The 19,011-nt window shown below is 41.8% G+C and overlaps 1 protein-coding gene across 3 annotated transcripts in view; it reads left to right on the top strand.

Moving 5' to 3' along the window:
- Nucleotides 1–19,011, top strand: part of arhgdig.L (Rho GDP dissociation inhibitor (GDI) gamma L homeolog) — a 55,180-nt gene that overhangs the window by 24,079 nt on the left and 12,090 nt on the right. For 2 of the 3 annotated variants that reach the window (XM_018234039.2, NM_001086419.1), the window contains 1 exon segment: nucleotides 13,671–13,850. In XM_018234039.2, the coding sequence (XP_018089528.1) occupies nucleotides 13,676–13,850 (175 nt within the window). In that variant the 5' untranslated portion in view covers nucleotides 13,671–13,675. 3 annotated transcript variants of the gene reach the window in all.

Here is a 19,011-nt window from a genome sequence, read left to right as displayed (position 1 = left end):
ACATAATAGCGCTTAGACCTTCTTATAGTAATATGAGTTAATGGGCCGGGCTTGGAGGGGTCAATTGACACCTTATCCAGACTATTTCACATGTACAGTTCTAAAGCTACAATAATGTTACAGTACTCCTTGACTGGGCTTTGGAAAGTAGATCAAGTCCTGTGGGCAGAAAGTGTTTACTTGCTTCTGAAGTCAGTGAGAATGGGTTAAAAAGTCTTCTTTAAAGGAGACCCGTCACCCAAAAAAAATAATTCCAAATCCTATTTTATCGTGTTAGTCAAGCAAAATGAACTTTAATTACACTGTATAAAGTATTTGAATCTTGTTTCCTTCAGTCTGGGAATTCATAATTATAACAAGCAGGCAGCAGCCATATTGTGGACACTGTTATTAAGACAAGACTTGTATCATCTCAGAATCTTGTTTGTGCACCAGAATGGGGGACCTGATGTCCATCCCCATGCCCTGGTTACACAATTAAATGGTTAATAGAACTGGGGGAATGTGGGGAGAGCAGTGACATTTAGGAAGTGCTGAATGGAAAGTGAAAGTAATTGCCTAAGGCATAGAGGAGGGGCAGGCAATATTTGATTGGCAGCTGAGATTTTTTACAACAGCAATGAACGCTTAAATAAAAATAATAATTCGGATTTCATGTTTAATTTGAAAAGGACATTTATTATACAGCTTTTTATGTCTGGGTGACCGGTCCGCTTTAATGAAAAAATTGCATTCAGCTTGTCCCTGAATCCGTTTTCTACTAAAGGGTCTATTTATCAAAGGTCAAGATGATTTTTTTTTCCCTTTATGGTTAACACTCATTTCTAGCTTTTTTCTTTATCAATTTATCTAGCATTCTGTCTCTGGCCGTTTGCCCCATGAAAAGTGAGGAGCTCAAACTTGCTGAGATCCACTCAAACCAGTTAGCCAATTGTTTGATTAAATGGAAATTGATGATTTGCGACGAGCCCTAAGCTTAGCGTCTTAACAGCTGCCCAGAGCCCACTGAGCATGTGCAGTGCCGCTGACACTCCTTACAAAATCCAAGATGGGGAGCTCCTGTGCATGACGTTGATTCATTACTACTATAGAGATTCTAAACCTTTAGGCTGATGTAGTGCGTTCATCATACTGCGGAACCCTGATTTTACGTTTTCCCTGGGCCGCCAAAAATGCTGAAAAATATAAAATGATGGAAGCAAAAAATGTGACCTACATGCCCCAGACCATAAGAAAACTATATCATATCTGGGAATACATACAATGTGGGTACGGATAAGTGGGGTTCCACTGTATAAAATAGGAAAATAGAGCGAAAGGGGAATCTTCAATTATTTGGTTAAAATGGATTATGATTAGGGATGCACAGAATCCAGGATTTGGTTCTGGATTCGGCCTTTTTCAGCAGGATTGGGCCGAATCCTTCTGTCTGGTTGAACAAATCCTAATTTGCATATGCAAATTAGGGACGGGGAGGGAAATTGTGACTTTGTCACAAAACAAGGAAGTAAAAAAATGTTGTCCCCTTCGCACCCCTAATTTGCATATGCAAATTTAGTTCGCTATTCGGCCAAATATTTCACAAAGGATTCGGGGGTTTGTCCGAATCCCTTGTTGCATCCCTAGTTATGATCTTCCCGTAATTCAGAGCTTTCTGGATAACCGGTATCCAGATAACAGATCCTATGCATGTACCTAATATTAATGCAGCAGTGTCAGGACTAGGCATACAGTAAATTCTAATATAACGGGTTCTGGGCATGGCATTTATGAAAATGCACAAATCCTACTCCTTGACTGAACAATCTGAGTCTAGTAAACACAATGTACAAAGTCCATGTCTCCAGGTGTGGTTGGCATGATGTGGCGGAAGATCTTATAGTGAAGGGCCACTCCCTTTTTTTTCTTGGCGGAGATCTTAAAAGGGTTGGTTCTCCGTCCAAAAGGTACAAGTGTTCTTCTAAGCAACTTTCCAATGTACGTTCATTAATAATATTACAGGTGTGGGACCTGTTATCCAGAATGCTCTGTGTTTTCCGGAAAACGGATCTTTCTGTAATTTGGATCTTCATACCTCAAGTCTACCACAGAATCATTTAAAAATGAAATAAACCCAATAGGATTGTGTTGCTTCCAATAAGAATTAATTATATCTTAGTTGGGATCCAGTAAAATGGATTGTTTTCTCATTACAGAGAGAAAAAAGGAAATCATTCTTTAAAATTTGAATTGAATTACGGGAAGGCCGTCTCCCATAGACTCCATTTTAATCAAGTAGTTCAAATTTTTTAAAAAGGATTTCCTTTTTCTCTGTAATGAGAAAACCGTCCATTTTACTGGATCCCAACTAAGAAAATAATTCATCTTTATTGAAGTCAAAACTAGATAATTGGGTTTTTATTAATGTTTACATTATTTGTTGGTAGTCTTAAATTATGGAGATCCAGTTAATGGAAAGCTTTGTTAACCTGAAAACCCCAGGTCCCAAGCCTTCTAGATAAGGGGTCCCAAGCCTTCTAGATAAGGGGTCCCGAGCCTTCTACATAAGGGGTCCCGAGCCTTCTAGATAAGGGGTCCCGAGCCTTCTAGATAAGGGGTCCCGAGCCTTCTAGATAAGGGGTCCCGAGCCTTCTAGATAACGGGTCCCGAGCCTTCTAGATAACGGGTCCCATGCCTATATTTGGATAAAATGCAGTCTGTGGGAGATGGCCTTCCCGTACTTCAGCCTCGTTAATTAAACCCAATAGGATTGTTTTGCCTCTTTATTGGAGGCAAAACAATCCTATTGGGTTTAATTAATGTTGATGCTATTGTTTGGAAGACTTATAGGCAAAACAGTACAGCATATGCAACAGCATATGCAAATTAGGTGTGGGAAGGGGAAACATTTTTTACTTACTTGTTTTGTGATAAAAAGTTACGTGATTCCCCCCCTTATTTGCATATGCAAAATTGGATTCGGTTCAGCCGGGCAAAAGGATTCAGCTTGAATCCGAATCCGTTGAAAGGCCGAATCCCGAACCGAATCCTGGATTTGGTGCATCCCTAAAAAAAATTGAATAATGAAATAATTTGCCCTACGCGTTTTGACCGTGAAAGTGTCTTCATCAGGGGCACAAAAGGAAAACTGACTATTTCTTTCCATTGGTTCCGCTGATGAAGACCGCTTCACGGTCGAAACGCATAGGGCAAATGATTTGATTATTCTATTTTTTGCCTTTTGTGCCCGTGATGATGACCGATTCACGGTCGAAACGCGTAGGGCGAATGATTTAATTATGTAACCTTTTTTGGCTAATAAAACGGTTTTCTTATACATCCAACGTTTCCTGTAATTCAGAGCTTTATGGATAACGGGCTTGCGGATAACTGATCCCATACTATAAAACCACCGACTTGTTTTATTTCATAATGAGCAATATTGGGGAAAAAGTTGCTCAGAATTTCGTCTTGGATGGCATTCCCCTTTATAATGTTGGGGAAAAAGTTGCTCAGAATTTCGTCTTGGATGGCATTCCCCTTTATAATGTGAGTTTTGGTGTAACAGAAGCCTTTTGTGTCTGGTTACACACCGATCCTGCAGGGGTTTCCAGGGTTGAACGAGAGGCGTGGCCTTCCTGTTTTGCCGACCCCAATTGCCCGTGTGTATACTACATTATAGTCTGACTGTATTCTGCCCCGTAGGGGACACACACACGCAATTGCACAGCTGAATTGGTGGCATGCGCTGCTGCCTCTGCATTGGGGCTGTTGGTATTCCGGGGAGCGTGTGCTGCAGGAGCCAAAATGATGAGATCATTGCAGTCGGCTGAATTGATAGAGGCTGGTGGAGGCTTTCAGTGCAAAAGGGAGGAGATCCAGAGAGGAGGAGGGGGGGGGTCTGTGTGTGGATAATGGGGGGGGGGGCTAGCGAATCAATAGCGTCTATCCAGTTTTCCCATTACGTCTTCTCCTGGCTCTCTCTCTCTGTGCCCAGGTATCCCTTCCAGAAGGAGAGAAAAAAAAACATTGCTGGAGTAGATCCACTGCTTCCCATGGCCCTTTAACAATTTTTTTTCCCCCTAAACCCCTCTCTTGACCCATCCCATTCATTCAGGGTCCATAACAAAAACAAAAATATTTTGGGGGTAGTTTTTCTGGGTTTTTTTTTTTTTGTTTGTTTTTTTTAAATATTTTTTTCCTGGGAACTTGGATTATGCTCAGGAGCAAGACGGAGATGCTAAGCTTCGATGTGTGTGAATTTGGTGGGCAGCTCTTGCAACTTATGTGGCTGACTGTATGCTACCCAGGTGAGAATTGTTCATTTATTTATTTAATTTTGTAACAATATATAAGAAATTTTTATTTTATTTTTTTTATTTCATCCTATTTTACTTTTTTTTATTTTTTATTTATTTATTTTTTTGTTTAATTTTATTGAGGGTAGAATTTGGTGGTTTCTTATGGAGTGCATTTATTCTCCTCCACATAAATAAACTGTACTTTATTATGCTGAATATGTATCCAGCTTCACATCCAGCTGAAAGTATAGAAACTTAAGTCATTTTATTTTATTTAAATTTTTTTTTTGCCTCTACTGTATGTGTATGGGTGTGACTCCTGCCAGCTCTTGATAAAACAGAGTATAGTGCATGTGAGACAGACCTTAGATTGTAAGCTCCACTGGGGCAGGGACCGATGTATATTTTCTCTAAAGCTCTGCAGGATATTGAAACACTATATAAATAAAGGGAAATAATAATCCCTGGATAAGATTCAGCCCTCGGGCTGTCGAGGTAGTGGGAATTGCAGTCGAAGACTTGCGGATTTCTTATCCATTCTGTATGTTATTACTTTCTCCCCTCTGGGAGCATTTATTTAGCCATTGTATTAGGCTTTTTCATAAGCAAAACAAAGGAAAAAATCTAGGATTTTCTGTTATTTCACGAAATATAAAATGCAGTGGCCACAGATATTTATGTCGGCTGTGTGTACAAGTCCCAGTACATTCAGAATGCTTGACTTGGGAATTCTGGATAAGGGATCTTCCTGTAATTTGGATCTCCAGATGGCCTTCCTGTAATTCAGAGCTTTCTGGATAACAGATTTCCGGACAAAGGAATCCCATACCTGTATCCGTATGAAGGATCTGATGCAATATTAGGAGCGCTGCTTTAGCAAAGTGTATGGAATCTCGTTCAGTATTGGGGTGTATTGGCATCAAACAGCTCCCTGAGTTCACATCGGCTGGAGGGCAACACCCCGAAACAGAAAGTCTCAAAATCTAGAATGAATTCACTGTCCTTATGTCAATCACTGGCTCTCAAATACCTGGTGGACTACAATTCCCAATTCATTTTCTATTGTTTGTGGTTTTTGAGTTATTTAGATTTTTATTTCAGCAATCTGGTTGCTAGGGCCCACGTTACCCTAACAACCATACATTGAGTTATTCAGCTTTTTTTTTCAGCAGCTCTTCAGTTTGCAATTCCAGCAATCTGGTTGCTAGGGTCCCAATAACCCTAGCAACCATACATTGCGTTATTTAGCTTTTTATTCAGTTGTTCTCCAGTTTGTAAATTCAGAAATCTGGTTGCTACCAACCAAAGTACCCTAGCAACCATGCATTGATTTGAAAAAGAGACTGGAATAGGACAGGACCTGAAAAGAAAAACGAATAATAAAAAGTAGCAGCAACAGTAAATCTTTTGCTTTACAGAGCATTTGTTGTATTTTTTTTTTGTTTTTTTGGTGAGGTCGCTGACCCCTATTTGAGGGTTGGAAAGATTAAGAATGTGGCAAATAATTAAGAAAAACTATAATGAAAAAAAATACAGACCAATTGAAAAGTTGTTTAGAATTGGCCATTCGATCACATATTAAAAGTTAACTTAAAGGTAAACCGCTCCTTTAAATTACAATTTCAAAGTTACTCCTGTGAGCAAGTTTGGAAATATTTGATGTTTGGAAAACAAGTTTATTCATAGTGACTCTCATAACTTGGAATACTTTGCCCTCACTTGCTCAGTTATACCTTATTATATGTGCGCATGGGTGGAGGAGCCTCATTTTTGGGAATATATTAGGGATGCACCGAATCCACTATTTTGGATTCGGCCGAACCCCCGAATCCTTGGCGAAGGATTCGGCCGAATAACGAACTGAATCCGAACCCTAATTTGCATATGTAAATTAAGGGTGGGAAGGGGAAACATTTTTTACTTCCTTGTTTTGTGACGAAAAGTCACGCGATTTCCCTCCCCGCCTCTAATTTGCATATATAAATTAGGGTTCGGCGGGGCAGAAGGATTCGGCCGAATCCTGCTGAAAAAGGCCGAATCCCGAACCGAATCCTGGATTCGTTGCATCCCTAGAATATATAGCCGGTTATTTGGAATGTATAATTGTAGATTATGCTGGGCATAAATGCAAAGACCGCCCCCCCACCTGTGGTAGGCCAAAATGGGGTGATCCAAATTTTTGACCAACAATTTATGGGGCCTATAAAAACCCATCAGGAGTAGGCTGTGTGAACAGACTAATGTTGGAATGGGAGTGTGGGGAAATGGGTGGAGCGTAGATGACTTGGGCGGGGCATAGACCACTTGGGCGGGGAGTAGACCACTTGGCGGGGCGTAGACAACATTCGCGGAACACAAACAATATGATGGCTGTGCCCCTATGCTGCCGGCAGGTCTAAAATTGTTGCATAACTGGGAGCTGCTTATCCCTGTACTTTTGTGATGTAGTAAAGTTGTTCCCAAAACAGAGAATAAGCTCAGGCTTTCCCATAAGACCGTGTGTAGCGCACGTGCTTAACCAGTTGCCTTGTGATTGAAATTGTTGCTGAACAAGTAGAAGGGATTTGGCACAGGTCAGCAATTATGTTATTATATCAGATAGGCACTTGTCCTTGGTGTGATCTGACTTAAATAGAATGTGGGTGTAACGCTGTGTGTGATTGTGATGTCACTTATACATATACAGGTATGGCATCCGTTATCCAGAAAGCTCCAAATTACTCCATTTTAGCCAAATCATCCAAATTCTTAAAAATGAATTCCTGTTTCTCTGCAATAATAAAACAGTACCTTGTATGTGATCCCTATAATTAATCCTTATTGGAAGCAGAACCAGCCTATTGGGTTTATTTATTGTTTACATGATTTTCTAGTGGACTTAAGGTATGAAGGTCCTATATCTGTATCAAAATGATACTGATTGTGTTAGTATCCCTTTAAAAAGATCCCTGATGTTATTCTAATCGATAAAACAAAGCTCTTGCAACCTTGTAGTCCCCAGTATTGGACAGCGGCACCCCTTCCCCCTTGGGTGTTGCTATGGTGATGTTGAGTTTGGGGGCAGAGCAAGGTACCCAGACCCAACTGACCTGGGCAAGGTTTTCAGGATAATAAGCCTGTTTGTGTTCTTCCCCCTTCTACTACCTCTTCTTTCACATGATGGTACAGTACCTCCATGTATTCTCCTTGGTCTTCCTTAATGGCCAGACTCATCCTCAAGAATGTTCATCATGTTTGCTGAGATCATCAGAAGAGCGGACTCTCGGCCATACTTGAGTTGTTTCTATTAATGGAGGCCTATGCAGGAGATGACCACATCAACAGGCCAATCACAGTTCTTGCCTGACATGATGCCAGATAGATATCTAGCCAATGGTTATACAGGCTGTCGTTAGGCCCCATACACCCTCTGTAACTGGTCTGGCCAATTTTGTATGTCCAGTTTGAAGTAGGAACATTCTTTAGGTGAGCACTTGAGTAGATGTTCCATTAAAAAGTTGCAATTGGTTGTTTTTGGCTTCTCTAGTGAACCAAGCTTAAGGGGATCAGTGGAAACTCTAAACATAACCAACCTTTGCTTAATAGTTGGGATATCTCTCCTGGGTGTGAGAGTGGGGCATCCTTTCATTTTCTAGTACAGGTATGGGATACGTTATCCAGAAAGCATGGAAAGGCCGTCTCCCATAGACTCTATTTTATCCAAATAATTAAAATTAAAATTTTCTCTGTAATAATAAAACAGTACCTTGTACTTGATGCCGTCTAAGATATAATTAATCCTTATTGGTGGCAAAACCAGCCTATTGGGTTTATTTAATGTTTACATCATTTTTTAGTAGACTTAAGGTATGAAGATCCAAATTACGGAAAGTTCCGTTATCTGGAAAACCCCAACTCCTAAGCATTCTGGATAAGAGGTCCCATACCTGTACTTAGAGTTGGGAATTCAAGAGAATACAGGCAACAAGGGAAATTCAATTAAGATCCAAAGAAACATACAAATACGTTTGCATCTGAATAGCGCCATCCCACTTCTACCCAGAGTGCACCAGATCAGTTTACTGTGGAAATATTTGCAATCATTACATATTCATTGTCTACGTATTTGGCAGTGATTTCAGTAGTATACTTTAAAGGGATCCTGTCATCGGAAAACATGTTTTTTTCAAAATGCATCAGTTAATAGTGCTACTCCAGCAGAATTCTGCACTGAAATCCATTTCTCAAAAGGGCAAACAGATTTTTTTATATTCAATTTTGAAATCTGACATGGGGCTAGACATTTTGTCAATTTCCCAGCTGCCCCTGGTCATGTGACTTGTGCCTGCACTTTAGGAGAGAAATGCTTTTTGGCAGGCTGCTGTTTTTCCTTCTCAATGTAACTGAATGTGTCTCAGTGGGACATGGGTTTTTACTATTGAGTGTTGTTCTTAGATCTACCAGGGAGCTGTTATCTTGTGTTAGGGAGCTGCTATCTGGTTACCTTCCCATTGTTCATTTGTTTGGCTGCTGGGGGGGGAAAGGCAGGGGGTGATATCACTCCAAATTGCAGTACAGCAGTAAAGAGTGATTGAAGTTTATCAGAGCACAAGTCACATGACTTGGGGCAGCTGGGAAATTGACAAAATGTCTAGCCCCATGTCGAATTTCAAAATTGAATATAAAAAAATCTGTTTGCTCTTTTGAGAAATGGATTTCAGTGCAGAATTCTGCTGGAGCAGCACTATTAACTGATTCATTTTGAAAAAATTTTTTTCCCCATGACAGTATCCCTTTAAACATACAGATTGCATTCAAATAATGACGCTGGAGGTTCTTCAGAGCTAACAATCTAGAAGTGCTTGTAGTAGCGCATCTAGCATTATAACTATTCAATACCCACTGCCTCCTAGTTATTGCTATAAATTTCCTATAACTCTTCATGTTTCACCTGCTTCTTGGTATTCTCTCAGGCTGGGTAATACTGTTACAATGTGCCTTTCTATTGTTCTGTGTAATTTTAGTTATTGCTACTAACAAGAGGATTATTATTATTATTGGGAGAATTACCAATACTTTTAACCTGTGCTTAGCCCTAGGTGCACCCGACTTTATTTGTGGGCCGGCCCTAAACACATGGGTCAGGTGGGACTAGCCTGCCCCGCTCCTTTCGTGACATCATTGCGTCTGCAGGTCTATAAATAGAGGGGATGCTCTGAAACAGACTTCTGTAAGTCAGGGAGCATTCATATTTGGGGCTAAAGATGCTGCTACTGCCAGCAACTAATGTATCACATTTTAGAAAGTCACTGAACTTGCTCTGTAGGAGCATCTGTTGCCAAGAAATGCCAACAACTAATGTATCAAATTGTAACAGACTAGTAAGTTGGAGAGCATGCTCAGTAGGGGCTGGAGAATCTGCTGCAGAGAAATGCCAGCAACTAATGTATCAAATTGTAACCGACTGTAGTGAGTTGGGGAGCATGCTCAGTAGGGGCTCTAGTATCTGTTGCAGAGAAATACTAGCAACTAATGTATCAAATTGTAACAACTGTAGTAAGTTGGGGAGCATGCTCAGTAGGGGCTGGAGAATCTGGTGCAGAGAAATGCCAGCAACTAATGTATCAAATTGTAACAACTGTAGTAAGTTGGGGAGCATGCTCAGTAGGGGCTGGAGAATCTGGTGCAGAGAAATGCCAGCAACTAATTTATCAAATTGTAACAGACTTTAGTGAGTTGGGGAGCTGTAGTAAGTTGGGGAGCATGCTCAGTAGGGGCTCAAGTATCTGCTGCAGAGAAATGCCAGCAACTAATGTATCAAATTGTAACCGACTGTAGTGAGTTGGGGAGCATGCTCAGTAGGGGCTGAAGTATCTGTTACAGAGAAATGCCAGCAACTAATGTATCAAATTTTTTTTAGCATTATCGACTATGTTAATTGATCAGCAACATTTGAGCAGAGGGGGGTGAAAATTGCTCATTTTACAAATGTAATTTTTTGTTAAATAGTAAAAGTTAAGGGCTCACAATCTTTCAGGGGTGTTAACAGTTCTTCATTCACGACTTTAAGCATTTGTCATGGTGCTCGGGCACGAATACCCATGTTATTTTCTGTATAATCCCTTTGCCTTGAGCCTGACGCATTTCATACACGTTCATCTTCTTGGCCGCAGGAGCTCTCATCTCCTTGTCTTCCCAATCATATCTTCAGTATTGCAAATCATAGAGAAGCCCCCACCCCCACCGCTCTATTAGGCAATTAGAATATCCTATTTATCTCCCAGCGAGCAGGTGATGAGACTACGCAGGAGTTAATGGCACATTATAAAGCACGGCAGGTTTGGCTTTTGGCAGCGATGAAGATAATAAGATGTTTAATAAGGCTCCGGGATTTTGTTCTGTGATTGGCTGCAGTTATTGGTTATGGTGAGCACCCAATCAAACTACGATCCCTGGGCACCAGAGCCATTGGTCTCTCTCTAGGGCACAATCAGGGCCGGGGGTGGTCAAGGATTCAGCGGGTCTGGGTCGTCGGGGCCCACAGTCTGACCCTGTAAGAGATCTATTTTTTTTTGGGTTTTTTTTTACGGTCAAAACTGTCAAATTCGACTAGGCAATTATTCAAATTCGATTCCAGTTTTTTTTAAAAAAAAATTCGAATTAAATTTTCCCTATTTGTCATGCTCTGGTCCTAACTCAAATTAGACTATTCGCCACCTAAAACCGTCTGAATTACGTTTAAGTCAATGGGAGAGGTCCAGGGATCAATTTCCTGACATTCAAGTTTTTTTGTTTTTTTTTCGAATTCGATTTGAGTTTTCGGGCTGATTCAATTCATTTTGAGTTGTAAAAATTCGATTTTATTGCTAAATTTTGAATTTCGAATTTTCGGAGCTTTAAAAAAAAAAAAAACTCACATGAATTTGAAATTAGACCTTTGATAAATGTGCCGCTAAGTTGTCCCTCGAAAGCAAAGACATTCTCTATAGTACTTTGGATTCAGTCCCATCCCTATTTCTCCTGTATAATATATTCATTTGATTATCTCGCCCATGGAGGCATTGTTTGATGGCTGCTCTGATGTCATAGACATGATAATCACAACAAGGGGATTTGGGCTCAAGGACAGAAGAAAGACACATATATTGCTTATCTGCAGGAGGAACAAACGCTTACACCAGAATAAGTGTTCTAGCTTAATGCCTGTACTTTATAATTTGCGATTGGTTTTCAGTTTTTATTATTTGTGTTTTTGTTTAGTTATTTAGCTTTTTATTCAGCTGCTCTCTCCAGTTTGCAATTTGAGCCATCTGGTTGCTAGGGTCCAAATTCCCCTAGCAACCATGCATTGATTTAAATAAGAGACTGGAATATGAATAGGAGAGGCCTGAATAGAAAGATGAGTAATAAAAAGTACCAATAACAAAAAATTTGTAGCCTTACAGAGAATTTGATTTTAAATGGGGTCAGTGACCCCCATTTGAAAGCTGGAAAGAGTCCGAAGAAAAAGGCAAATCATTTTTAAAAACGTTAAAAAAATAAAAAGTAACAATACATTTGTAGCCTTATGTAGCATTGTCAGAAGAAGAAGGGAAATCATTTAAAAATAAGAGAAAACATGAAGACCAATTGAAATTGCATATTAAAAGTTAACTTAGGCTATGAACAAACATGCGAATTCACCAATTCACCGTGCCACGGTTTTTTAAAAAAAAGCTGACCGCCGCGTAAAAACACTAGCATTTGTGCCATTGCTAAACTTGAAATCGCTAAGCGTTTTTACGCAACAGTTGGCATTTTTAAAAACCGCGACACGGACCGTGCCGAAAATGATCGGTATGTCCGCATACGTAATAGCCTTAAAGGTGAACTACCCCTTTAAACGAGAACTAAACCCCCAAACTAATGAAAACCCCTACCCTCCATAGTCCCCCCTCCCTGTTCCTCCCAGCACAGGTGTTAATACCTGTAAATGCCCCTAAGTCTCTCGATGCAGAGTCAGTGAAGTGGAGCTCACGGGCGACATCTTCACCTGTGGGGGGGGGTGATGGAAGGTAGGGGGTTTTATTAGTTTGGGGGTTTAGTTCTCCTTTAAGGTGCCATTGTTGCTTTTCGCAGGCTTTTTATCATCTCGGGTAGCAGTCCTGTCCATATCATAAGCAAAAAAATCTGCACCAAAAAGGGATGTGGCCTAATGTGATTGGGGTGTGGTCTGGGGTGTGGCCTGATGTGATTAGGGTGTGGTCTGATATGATTGGGGTGCGGTCTGATGTGATTAGGGTGCGGTCTGATAAGGGTGTGGCCTGCTGATCCCTGCTACACACTGGCTGTGTTGTTGCTATTCCCTATACAAAGCTATACTGTCTGGTATGTGGGTAATACTGGCTCAACCCCAGCACAAAGTGAGTCCTGCTCCCAGAATGCTTTGTGTTGGCTCCACTTGGTCCCAGAATCCACTCTTCGTTTTCAGATCTTCCTTACTTATACAACTCCCGAAGAGGGGGGGCAGGCTAGGGCAGAGCCGGGAGTACACCCAGTTAAATTCAGACACACCTTCAATTCTCGCCTATATGGAGGCCATTGAGAGATGATACGGATGATAATTGTAGACTACAGTGAAAGCTGGGCGCATCCTAATGCTCAACCAAGGCATCTAGAGATGTATTTTATCCTGCATGAAACGCGTCATTGTCTGATGAATGACTGTTGAGGTCAGATCAATAGCAGTCCCCTGAAGACGCCGCTAGTCATGTCTCTACTAATGTCTATTCAGTCGATGATTCATGACTCGGGGTCCCCGGGGGGGTGTTTAATTACAGCTCACACATTCCAAGATGTCGTCCTCACACCGCCTTTTTATTGTCACTGTTCAGTAATTAAACTGGGGGGTCGGGGATTGAGCCACTCGCATGAAGCCCATCGCTGACTGTTGTTAGGGTTGTTACCTGGCTGCTGTTATCCCCACCTGAGATGATCGCTACGAGCAGTAGGAAGGCTGCTAGGAATGACGTAATATATATATATATACACTAATATGTCTAAGGAAACAGTATGACTGCTCCAACCTATAGATATAAATACAGCAAACTGAAATAAATTCAGTTACTGTGCTCACATAGGCCACACAGTGTGGGTTTATAACTGGACTCTGCTTCTCTCCAGTAGAATTCTGTTATTTTGAAGCTTGAGGAAATAAGTCTTCATTGTGCTGCTGTTTCCTCCTGGGAAAGCTCTGGGCAGCAGCAGGTCAGGAAGCAACTGAGGAAACGAGCGATGTGCAGAGTATAAAAATACCCTTCCCCTTGCTTCAGAAAAACAAAGCCCCCCTAGTGCCTGTCTGAGATGTAAATAAAACTTTCTGTCTCTCCCAACTCACCGACTAACGGCCAAACTGCCATTTCCTTGTTGCAGACATCATGGCTGACAAGGACGGGATCAAGCATGGCGAGGAGGAGGTGGAAGAAGAAGTGGAACCCAACTACAAGGCCCCGGAGATGAAATCTCTGCAGGAAATCCAAGAGCTGGACAAGGATGACGAGAGCTTGATCAAATACAAGCAGGCGCTGCTGGGCCAACTGCCCGCCCAAGTGGGTAAGTCAAGAAAAGCGAATAGAATATAAGTGGGGTGCGTTCTTGTCTGGGGGGTGGCAGCCTTGCTAAAGTAACTGGTATTAGAAACTGAGGAGGTAGAGGCACCCATGAGTAGGGGATGCACCAAATCCACTATTTTGGATTCGGCCAAATCCCTCTCAAAAGATTTGGCTGAATACCGAACTGAATCCGAATCCCAATTTGCATATGCAAATTAGGGGTGGGAAGGAAAAAACATTTTTTACTTTATTGTTTTGTGACAAAGTCATTCGCTTTCATTTTGCGGATTCGGTTTGGCCGGGCAGAAGCCAAATCTGAATCCTGCTGAAAGAGGCCGAATTCCGAACCGAATCCTGGATTCAGTGCATCCCTACCCATGGGTGAGGTAGGACTGGGTCCCTGTGCTAAAGAAAATCAATTTGCTTTGATCAGCTTCACTTTTCAGATGCCCATTTGCCGCACAACTAAGAGGGGGCTTCTTTGAGGGGGGGGGTGGATACTTGTGCACAAAGCAACTTGCACTGAGCTGCTCACTAAACCCCTGATACAATGGAGGAGAGCTGTGTGGGAGGTGAGGCATAGAGGGACAGTCCCTCTTTTGACAGATCAACCCCAAGTCCCTCATTTGTACTGGAAAGTCCCATTTTTCTCTGCACTGAACAGCCAGAAAAAGAAACAAAGTTTCTAACTTAATTGGCTTTTGGCAGAGAGCCCAGAACCACCACAACAGAAGATAAGATACATTCATTAGCAAAACTGTAATAACTGAAAAAAACACAGAAATATGTTCAAACTTTTATAACCTGTGAAATTTTGTAAAATGAACATGGTAATTAGGGGTGTGGTCACAATAATGGGCGTGGTCAAAAATTTGCCGCTCTACGCACGGCAACTTTTTTGTCCCTCTTTTTATTTCCAAATTGTTGGGGGGTATGTGTGAAGGAACACCAAAAGTTATAATTTGCCAGCACAGGGGGCTGTATATTCTTCGGCACAGGGTGGGTATTGTTTGGGCGTTACTATGCCTTGTTTCTCAGCAGAGGGTGGGTATGAATTCTCTTGAACTTGAAACTCTCTAGATTGCTTTCAAATGAAGCATGGCAAGTAAAAGGCCTGGGTCTGCTTTGCACAGCCGCAAGGTTACAACTAGGGATGCACCGAATCGGCTATTTTGGATTTGCACGACCCCCCCCAAATCCTTCACAAAATATTCGACCGAATCCTACAGTTATTTGCATATACAAATTAGAGGTGGGAAGGGGAAACCGTTTTTTCTTCCTTGTTTTGTGACAAAAAGTCACACGATTTTCCTCCCCGTCCCTAATTTGCATATGCAAATTCGGTTCTGCTGGGCAGAAGGATTAGGCTGAATCCTGCTGAAAAAGGCTGAATCCCGAACCGAATCCTGGAATCGGTGCATCCCTAGTTTCAACATCTTTGCATGAGCCTGGGACTCAGCCTTTTCTATCAGTCACTGGCAGCATATTCCGGAATACATCCCTTCTGCCAGTGACAGTCTCGCACAGGACCCTAAAGGTGGCCATAGACTACAAGATCCGCTCGTTTGGCGACATCGCCAAACGAGCGGATCTTTCCCCGATATGCCACTAAACTGCGTGGCTATATCGGGGTAATTCGAACGTTCGGCCGTATGGCCGAACGATCGAATTACGATGTGACAAGCGGCTCCGACGGGTCGGTCGGGTAAAAATCCAACCTTCCCGATCGATATCGTGGCCAGATATCGATCGGGAAGACCCGTCGGAAGCCCCCATACACGGGCAGATAAGCTGTCAAATCGGTCCAAACGACCGATATCGGCAGTTTTATCTGCCCGTGTATGGCCACCTTTAGCTGAAGGTTAGCCAAATGACATCTTTCAATGCCAGATGCTGTGCCGCAACCCTGAGGATAACTGGACGAGCACGTGCCTTCTCCCCTGGGAAGCAGCTCTGTATATAGAGCACTCTTCTCACAAAGATTTTGCAGCTGTCTTGACAGTTGGAGGGAAGTATTGGGAATGATTCTTCCTTCCTGCTGCCAGCTCAGATGCACACCCAGTTTATACAAAGTGATATCTGATTAGGGCTTGGACATGTGTCAATCTGTCAGTTTTGCCTGCACAAAGGCCAGTTTGGCAGTAAGTGTCGGACTTTATATAACTTTATATAGCTAGCATTGAGGGACACAAAGGCAAACACTGGCGTGTGTGGGAGTCCAAAGCCACCGCCGATCAGATCAGATAGTGATCAGGCCAATCTTGCAGATTCTTTGTCACATCCTAGAGGTAAAGAGTAAAGCTCTATGGTCGCCCCGCAAAGGTGGGCAACAGTCTCTCTCTCAGCCCCATAAGTGACAGGACGTGGTGCTTATATACTAGCCCCGCCCACCTCTGATATTATTGAAGCGTGGATACATATATAATACACAAAAGCTATGAATATCATGTAAATTATATCCTTATAAACGGTGAGTTCTGATGTCATCAGCTATAAATGGTGAGTTCTGATGTCATCGGTTATAAACGTTGAGTTCTGATGTCATCGGTTATAAACGGTGAGTTCTAATGTCATCGGTTATAAATGGTGAGTTCTGATGTCATCGGTTATAAACGGTGAGTTCTGATGTCATTTCTGTCACATGACTCACTGAAAAGTGTGTATTATAATAAATAAAGTACCCCCAATTGCAAAATATGAGGATATTAGAAATTAACTCGGAGTTCCATGACCTGTATAAAAAGCCTTCAGCCTCGTGTTTTTATATGGTCATGAAACTCCTCGGTTACTTATAATATCCTTATATTTTACAAGAGGGGGTACTTTTTTCACTATATATATCGGTATGACGGTCCAGATGGGTGTGGTGCTGGGTTAAAGGGGAACTATCGCAAAAAATTTAATATTCGCTTTGTCATACTACAATAAAAAACTTTGTAAATACAATCAATTGAATATTCTCCATCGTTTCTGAAATAATCAAGTTTATTTTCACTTTTCCTCTCTCAGAATCTGTTTCTCTTCATGCAGCAGTTGGTTGTCAGATGAATGAGCCAATATATCTTATAGGGGGGGCTCCTTTCCTAGCAGATGAATTAGAGCTCACTCAAATAACCGATTCCAGTACAAACAAAATCTAACAAAATAACTGCCTTTTGCACAAATTCTGCATGTAGAGAGACATGATGTCTGGTGAGTTTAATAGAGTGAGCTCTAATACATCTTCTAGGCAAAAGGAGCCCCCCTATAAGATATATTGGATCTAACGGTCAATGAATATCTGACACCCAACTGCTGCATGAAGACAGAATGAAGAGAAACAGATGCTGAGAGAGGGATAGTGAAGATAAACTTGATTATTTCAGAAATGATACAGAATTTTAAATTGATTGTATTTAGAAAGTTTCTTATTTCAGTATGACGAAGCTTATATATTTTAATTTTCGCGATAGTTCCCCTATAAGGTCAGGTCTTTATATAATCGTCCCATGCACCACAATAATACACATATATAAAGGAAGGACCTACAGCAGTGCAGATAGTGCCCTGGTCAGAGCATTGAATTGCAGAACAGCACGACCGCAATGCTATTGTTTCCCCGTATTCTGAGAAGAACAAACAGCTGAAAGACACAAAGGCGTCCCCTGAGAATGAGCCCCTCTGGAAGCAGACGCACTGTGTGAATAGCAACGAGGGCTCAGCTGGTGGCGCTTCCATTTGCCAGCGCAGATGGCTAACTACTTTGTTGCGGATGATTTATCACTAGCGGAGCACTTAGCAGTGAGATGTTACCCAGAGATCCCTCGCATGTTGGAAAGTGCTTTATATAATATCAAGAGAGCGGAAAATTGAGGATTCATTGATTTAAGAGCTGGCAACGTTCATTACGAAATCTCACTGCGAGGTAAAGAAACTGTCAGCTGCTGGAGAATCCCACCCTAAACCTAAAAAACCTACCCCTCTACCCTACATAGACCCCCTCTCTCCTTCTCCAGCCCCTAACGTTTTATTTACCCCCTCGGTGCAGATTCAGCCATCGGAGTTCACGGGCGCCATCTTCTTCTCTTAGGAAATCTTTGGAATGAGACCGGCATGTTGCTGCATGCGCAGTTGGAACAATTTTCTGTTCCGTGACAACTGCGCATGCACCGAAACTCACAAAAATTGCTGAAGCGCCAGTCTCATTGCGAAGATTACCAAATCGGGTGAAGATGGCGCCCGTGAACTCCGATGCCTGAATCTGCACCGAGGGGTAAGTAAAACGTTAGGGGCATTTGCCCAGGATAACACGGAGGGGGGTCTATGTAGGGTAGGGGGGTAGGGGATTTTTAAGTTTAGGGTTGAATCCTCCTTTAAAATGTTTGCATGGCTATCTGCTTTTAAAGGGCAAGTGGTCGGAATATAGTGCCCCTTTAATATACGTCCTGATGAGGCAAAAAACAAAAGCTGCTCTAAAGAGTTTTGTCATTTATACCATTTATATAATGCATCATGCTTTATAGAAATGACTAGAGTGAGAGTACATTAGGGGGCAGATGTATCAAGGGTCGAATTTCGAGGGGTTAAATCCCTCGAAATTCGACTGGGGAATAGAATCGAATAGGGAATTCGGGCGAATTTACGCGCTGGCGAATAGTCGAATGGGCGAATATTCGCCCGGCGAATAGTCGCACGATCGAATATTCGATCAAAGGATTTTCATTCGATCGAATGATCGATCGAATGCCTTTTTATTCGATCAAAAACTTAGAAAAGAAGCCTATGGGACTTTCCAATCGGCTTTTAAAGCAATTCGGAAGGTTTAATCTGGCGAAGTAGGCAGTCGAATGATTTTTAAAATAGACAGTACTTCGACTATCGAATGGGCGAATAGTCACAGCGTTTTTTCGCTCGATCTATTCGAATCATTCTACTCGAATCATTTACGCCAATTCGATAGTCGAGGAGCACAAAAAACTACTTGAAATTCGAGTTATTTTCCCTCTATTCATTCACCCGAGCTTGGTGAATGTGCCCCTAGGTGTTAAATATTTATAGGGCCATGGTACCGCCATCTTTTATATTCCTGTTTGGAAATAGTAAGAGCAGAAGTTATAATTGTTTCCCTAGGCTTTAATGATGATGTTACCAGCTCAGCTGGCAGTTTTAGCCTTGTTTCAAAT

This window comes from Xenopus laevis, chromosome 9_10L, assembly GCF_017654675.1.
Source record: "Xenopus laevis strain J_2021 chromosome 9_10L, Xenopus_laevis_v10.1, whole genome shotgun sequence".
NCBI lineage: Eukaryota > Metazoa > Chordata > Amphibia > Anura > Pipidae > Xenopus > Xenopus laevis.
The sequence above is the reverse complement of the archived record's forward strand: the minus strand, read 5'-3'. Positions and strand labels throughout refer to the sequence as shown.